This window comes from Nothoprocta perdicaria, unplaced genomic scaffold, assembly GCF_003342845.1.
Source record: "Nothoprocta perdicaria isolate Ctin4 unplaced genomic scaffold, notPer1 scaffold_90, whole genome shotgun sequence".
In the NCBI taxonomy this organism is placed as follows: Eukaryota; Metazoa; Chordata; class Aves; order Tinamiformes; family Tinamidae; genus Nothoprocta; species Nothoprocta perdicaria.
In genome coordinates, this window is record NW_020456199.1 from 2175491 (window position 1) to 2182767 (window position 7277).

Genomic DNA, 7277 nt, shown 5'->3' on the forward strand with positions numbered 1-7277 from the left:
GCTTTTTGCACACAAGACAATTGATTACATATATGACCCAATCAACATTTTCCTTTCTGTGTTTACTTACTACTATAATTTGATCTCCTACATGGATTCTGCCATCATGTTCAACAGCACTGCCCTTTGTAATGCTTTTCACAAAGATACCAGAAGGTTCTGGGATGAAAAGAGAGAAAATTATATTAAATAATTTATTAAGGAAATAATTCAAATAATTCAACAATCTCATACGAAGGATATTAGCCAAAGGAAGAAAAAAAAAAAAAAAAGAAAAAAAAGAAAACATATCTCTAAGCAAGATAAGCAATTAGTAAGAAAGTATATGCTTAACCTAAAACATATGTATTTTCTTCCTATTTTTCTAAAGGCTGAATGTAATTCACATTATCTCACACTTCCAYATTTTACTCAAAACTTAACAAGCTCAAAATCTTACTTTCTGTGGGAAAAAAAAAACAACAAAAATWTAATTTAATTTAACCTAAATCTTGAAATCAACACTAACAATGATATTTAACTCTTGTCTGAAGGGAAGAATTCAGTCTGAGTACACTTGCAACTATTTATCAGTTCTTTCATAAACTTATTATATATCCTATGTCCACGTAAAAAAATGAATTTGGATAATCAAATCCAGAAAATACAAGCAAGCAGGACAACCACATTTGAATTTGCTTTTAGATACAACTATAAATTAGCATTTGATGCAATTAAAAGAAAAAAAATGAAAAAAAAAAAAAAAGAAAAGAAGGAAAAAAACACATCAGCAACAAACCCATTCCAGATAACCATTAATTGTGAAATTGGGGAAGATGATATATGAAGCAGATATGGAAGACACACTTTACAAAACATTCTGTTTTGTAAAATAATTAAATAATTTCTGAATGAAGATAATCTATTAAAAAGGTTTCCAGCATTTTTCAAGCCCCATCAGTATCTTTGCAGACCTAATACTCATTTTCTACCTTGCCTCAATATGACTGAAGTTGGCATTGAGGCATCTGTGTTTTGCTCTAATGACTAGACTAAACCCGTGAAGAATAAGAAAACAAATGTATTTAAGCCATGATATCACTRTTTTTCTTTGTAAAACATTTAATATTCATCTCTTTTGATTTTTTCTCAGTTCATTTTGTTCTCAGATTTTCTGAATAATTAAATMTCTAGTCTTCCTTATTTCCCAGTGTATTTATATCCTGTAACAACTAGGAGGTAACAAGACTTATTAGCCTAGGTGAAGCTGCAGACCTTATTGAGACCTTATATGCAGACCTTATTATTGAGTTGCAGATCTTATGGTCCAGTAGCTATATTACTGCATTTTTAGAAGCATGGTAATTCTTTAACCATGTTCTAAGTTATAGGATTATGCGAGATGCTCAGTTAGTTCCAAAGGCATGAACATTTTTAAATAGTTATGTGCAGCAAAATAATTTAACAACTGGATTAGCGATACCCTAGTATTAAATCAATTAAAATAACGTAGCAAGAGATGTATTAATTTAATTTACCTTTAACAGCTTACCCAAAGATGCTAGAAAGTAGAATTRCATAAATGCTTACTATCCATCCCTATGGAAGATAACTTAATGGACCATTAAAATTTAGACCAGCTTCTCAAAGCCAGATGTTATGTCTGTAAACCAACATTGATGTGGCACATACCTATCCCTACTATTTTTCTAAAATTATACACTTGTATAAAAATCATAGCAAAGTATACTGACACAATCAGCCTTTCATGGCAGTATTTGTATTTGCTAAACTGTGAGACTGAGCAATTCTGCATAGAAAGAAATATAGTTGAAATTATGGGTAAAAACAAACAACTCTGGCTCCCAAATCAGTGGCTCACAGTAATGTGAATTTCCAATAGATGAAGAGGTCAACTAGCAATACTGAGATCTATTATATTCAAGGTCACTGTGAGAAATTCTTCATTTGCAAGTAACATTATACTTGTAGTTTTTTCTTAAGACAGAAGCCCTCCTAAAACTGCTTAGGATATTACTGCATTATCTCATAAGAACCTTTTAAAATGAAAACATAATTTTAAAAGCCCAGCCACTTCTGATTAAAGCTGCCTCCTCAATCCACTTTAGAATATGTTTTTCAAAATATACCTATGACAAGTCTCAGCTAAGAGTGAATTTTAAAAAAGATGCAAGACCCAGGGGATGGATTTTGTAATGAATATTTATGTTTCTAATCCAAATCTTATACTTCCTACAGAAAAACACTTTTGTTGTTGTTGTTGATGATGTTATATTTAGGAACAAGGAAAAAAAAACTTTAGAAAAGTTTATAGGAATCAAAGCTTTGTGCAGAGGAGCTATATCAAAACTCTATTTAAGTGCACAGTGCAGCTTGCCCCACTCTGAGCAACAGCAACGTTGAATCAAGCACCAGGGGACTAACACTACCTGATGTTTTGTCTCCAATGTAACCAGCAATAGTTATTCCTAAACCTTGGATGTTTTTAGTGAGTTCCACATTAAACTTCTCTCCATCTTCACAGTTGTCAGCAGAAGCCTCCACCTAAATAAATTTAAAAAAAAAAAAAGRGAGATTAGAAGTATTTCTAGACAGTCTACCACGTTCTTTAATAGCATTAATGCTAAAATGTAACACTTAACACAAATTGAACATAAATGTTACTCAGAAAGCAGCAAATTTTTTTCCCCTGGTATTTGACAGATATTCTACACAGAGATAACAATGCAGCTGGGGTCCTGTTCTCTCCTGCTCTCTGCCCCTAGGGTACTTACCTTCCATCCCACAAAATCATTACTTGGTAGCCAAAACGAACGGTGAAACCTGCACAAATTGAACACTGTCACCTACAGTATGTTACACAAACCACACTTAAATATTTTAACTTGTAGCTCACTTCAGCTCCACAAACTGTTAGCACAAAAGAATCATCAGAAATAATTTTTGTATTCAATTTGTTTAAATTCCTGCTCAGCAACGCTAGCCATTTTTTTCTTTGCACCCCAAGTTTGAAATGTAACGAATGCTATTTCTATTAAAACAATAATGTTTCCTGTTTACAGAAGGATTTAACATTTCTATTTTAGAAAGTAGCAATTATACTTCCAGCTAGTTACATAATGACAATCACCACTAACACTCACTACAGTCCCTGGAACTTCTGCAACAAAGATTTTTGGTGGTAATGAATTCTTTTATTTATTTCAAATGAAAGTGGTTTTATTACCATAGCAGACTGCATATTAAAATTCCCTTTCAACAATATAGCTTCTATTTTAAAAGAAAAATAATGAAAAGAACTTAATTCCACTACTTTAAAACATATATATTTTTTTAAAAAGAAATACATCCTCTAATTGACTAGAATGGATAGTTGTATGTATCAATACATGAGTACATGTTTAGGGCTTCAAGAAGGTGGAAAAAAAGTTGGTTTTGGCTCCCCAGGGCATTTGAGCCCTTAGTCCTGAAAATACCACCCATGCTCCCAGAAAGTGCAGCCACGGCATTCAACGTCACACCACATAACCACAGAAAGATACAYAGCAAAGAAACAAGCATAGTATCAAATTCAGCTTTTCTCCAAGACAACTACTTTGCAAATAAATAATTTTCATTTTATTAATTCCTCTTTCAAAATACAGCCAGACCCTCACACCTCTGAAGACTGCACAAATACAAAAATCCCAAATTCTCCTCTCCATTGCTCACGAAAAACTCAAGTGTGGATACTGCAATAATCTTCTTCAGTCCGACTTTTAGCCAATACAGAATGGATTATTATATCTGATTATTTTGTCCTTTTATATAGAAACCACCAAAATGGACAGATGTAAAAAAAAATGTAAAAAAGATGTAAAACATGTAAAAAAATATGCAAAGAATTGCCACAGAAGACTTTTTTTTTAAGTGACAAGAAAACGGAAGTGAATTCTGTAAAGCATAAATTCTACCTATTTTAGACCCCAAACAAACCACCTTTTTCTTATTTAATTCATTCATTTCATGTATTCAAAACACTTCCACATATCTGCTCTTAATTCCATATTGCAAAACAACACTGATCCTGACTTTTCCGGAMCTAGACTTTCCTGTACGCACACAAAAACAACCTGTTTCACAGCGGCTTTAGGTTGACTAAACATTGTGGTGTTTACACCAGCTCTGCAGCAGCTGATGGAGCCATGACAAGCCTGAGGAGCAACAGAGTGGAGCGAGTGCAGCCATCGCAGGCAAGCGAGGGCAGCAGCTGGCTGGCTGCTTTTTTGGAAAACAACTAGCAAATGAGCAGCGCCAGCTGACGCWGGAAAGAAGCAGCATCTGTGCTCTGGCTGGCACAGCGAGGAGCTGTCTGATGGATGCAGTGATGACACGGGAACGAGGGGGAAGCATGGGCAGGTAGGGAAGTGCTGCAGCACCAGACTACTCCATCTGAAGAGGAGACTAAACCGTTTCTGCTGTTCCCGAAGTATTTCTGCATAACCACAAACAAGTTAATGAATTAATCAACCCAGAAGTCATTTGGAATCGTTTCKCTGTCCCCTCGCTTGGATCTTGAAAGGTTCCAAGTGCACTGTTACTGATGACATGTAAATTCAGTGTGTAGGCTGAGAAAACTGCTGGTGGGAATGAAAACACTGACTCTAAAGAACACATATGTGCAAGGTATTCCAATAAAAAAAAATGTTTTACGTATGAGTTCGCAGTACAAGTGTGCATATTGGCTGGACCCTACCTGCTTCTCTGGCGTGGAGGCGGGTACTGGTGTGCCTGGAGGCACTGCTGGTGGTGGTGGATCCTCAAGAGGACCTCTTGCGATTACCAGTTTCACTCGGTTTCCACACTGCCTCAGGACCTGCGCCACCTGCTCACTGCTCATTCCAGCCAGGTCCGTGTCGCCGATTTTCAAGATGTGGTCTCCACTGCATAACCTGCCATGCTGGAGAAAGCAACCACTGAGTTACTATAACTGCGAATAAAGAGCCCATAGCACTCTGACATTTCCCTCAGGTGTATCACTGAAAATTCAATCAAAAAGACAGTTTCAYTGAAAAACTAATACATGGATGCTGTAACTTTTAAGATAAGTAACTTCATTTTTGAATGCCGTGTCAACATCCTGATAGCACACAGCAGTAGGTTACCAATGAGCATGCTACTCCTACAACAGACTTCAAGTAGACCCCTCCTGAGCACACTAAAAAAAGGAAAAATCCCTTCCAATTATGGTTACTACTCTGCACATTAAAGAATCCCAGGTTTCATGTCCAAATGGGAGCATGTATGAATTCATTCAAGCTTTACATTTTTATTTAAAAAACTATCCTCAGGATTAGGTCAAAAATAAAGATAAAAACAGAAAATCAAAAATGCATTTCTCACTTGCAGTGATCTGATTGCAGATACTTCTTTATACTGTTCTATTCTCTTACTGATTTATTTTTATTGCCAAAGTTACCATCTTTTTTTTTAAACAATAAAAACGCTTCACCTGAACTAACCACACCAGTTGTGAAAAATGATCCCATCCTTCTGGTCACTGCTCCAGCTGACACCTCTTGAAGCCCTTTCCTGGGGAAGAGGTCCTGCAGGCAGGAAGCTGACTGGCCTCAGTGTCTACCCATCCCTTGAGCCCCTCTACAGCAGAGGACACTACAGGAAAGTGAGGGTGACAGAGCCCTGGCACAGGCTGCCCAGGGAGGCTGTGGAGTCTCCTTCTCTGGAGATCTTCCCAACCCGCCTGGATGCYGYCCTGTGCCCCGTGCTCTGGGTGTCCCTGCTGGAGCAGGGGRTTGGAGTAGAGGATCTATAGAGGTCCCTTCCAACCTCAACCAGTCTGTGAGTCTGTGACTCAGCTCACCTCATGGGAGGTGAGCCAGCAGGCTGGGGCAGGCTGGGGCAGGACGGGGCTCTCTGTCAGGTAGAGGGGTCTGAATGTATCTGCACAAGTCAAGGACACTGTGACAGGTCTGAAAAAGTGATTTAAAGCCTAATCAAGCTTTTGGACTTGCTTGCTCTGTTTCTTACACTTGTGAGGAGAAAAGTTGGTGCTATTCAACAGCATTAGAAAGATAAATAACAACTTCACAYTGTTCTGAGTGGGAAATGCTAGGCAGTTTTGAATTTACCTGATCAGCTACCCCTCCAGGGAGGATGGTTTTAACTATCACTCCAGTCGACTTTCCTCCCACTATTCCAAAACCCAAGCCAGAGCCATCGTTCACCAGCTCAATGGTCTCCACATGCTGCCAGTGAACCTAAAACAAATAGATATGTTTGTAAATGATTAAAATAAGAACAATAATTTGGAAAAAAAAATGGTGGGAACATGGTATCTTTTTAACAATTACTTTAGGTATAAGTGTCCATAATATTTAGCATAATATATTGCTTATTCCATCCATTCCAGTTAGAATTTCTGTAGTAAAAAAATGGAGYGACACAGTGGGGCTTGCCTCTCCAAAACCTAACTGGCAAACTAATGGTGAATTCAGCATTAGGAAGCAGCCTAGGACTGTGACCCTAAATGCCCAACTGGGATCAGTGGCAAAATACTGCTTGGAGCAATTCTCACAGGTCTCATCATTCAGATATGTGCTTGTTCAAATTGGCATTTATAAAAACACCCCAAAAACATAAGTCAAATTCACAGTGGAATTGAGTTTGAAAAGAGCACTAGAGGTATAGGCATGCAAAATAGCTCCTTGTGTAGCAGAAAAATATTTTTGCATTAGCTGATGTTGACAGTATTAGAATGAAATAATTCCAGTGGTAGGCATCATTTTGTAACAGAAAAGCAATTGCTCTGAAACAAATGATAGCTCCCACAAAGGTACAGTATAGTGATAGTATCCTACAAATGATAGCTCCCATTCCATGCTATCAAACTGATTACTGGCATGCTCACAGGACTGTTCTGAGTGTCAAGACAGATCGCATCATAAACTAAGCTAAAATTTGAAAGTGCAATAGGTGCTCCACCAGGTAGGACCTTACATTCAAGTACATATCCTGAAGTAACGAAGGTCTGCAAATTCAAAGCTCTGTACTTGTTTGGGTATCCACAGTCTTAACAAAAACTACTGTTTAAAAAAAGACAGAAGGAAAAAGAAGAGCTCAAGATAAGCTGCTTTCCACTGGCATTTGAAAGCTAAGAGACTATAGTGAAAACGTATCCACGAAAAATAAATTATTAATTAACAAAGGAGAGAGAAAGTGGGAAAAGGAAGAAGGGAAGGAAGGAAGGAAGAAGGGAGGGAAGGAAGGAAGGAAGGAAG

The 7277-nt window shown here is 37.4% G+C and overlaps 1 protein-coding gene across 1 annotated transcript in view; it reads right to left on the minus strand.

Annotated features, from left to right (window-relative positions):
• MPDZ (multiple PDZ domain crumbs cell polarity complex component) overlaps positions 1 to 7277 on the minus strand; it is an 82568-nt gene that overhangs the window by 62605 nt on the left and 12686 nt on the right. The window contains exons 6-9 of the mRNA XM_026052730.1: positions 6129 to 6257; positions 4736 to 4939; positions 2430 to 2544; positions 71 to 159 (exon numbers count right to left, since the gene is read on the minus strand). Of these exons, the coding sequence (XP_025908515.1) occupies positions 71 to 159; positions 2430 to 2544; positions 4736 to 4939; positions 6129 to 6257 (537 nt within the window). The remainder of the gene's footprint in view (positions 1 to 70; positions 160 to 2429; positions 2545 to 4735; positions 4940 to 6128; positions 6258 to 7277) is intronic.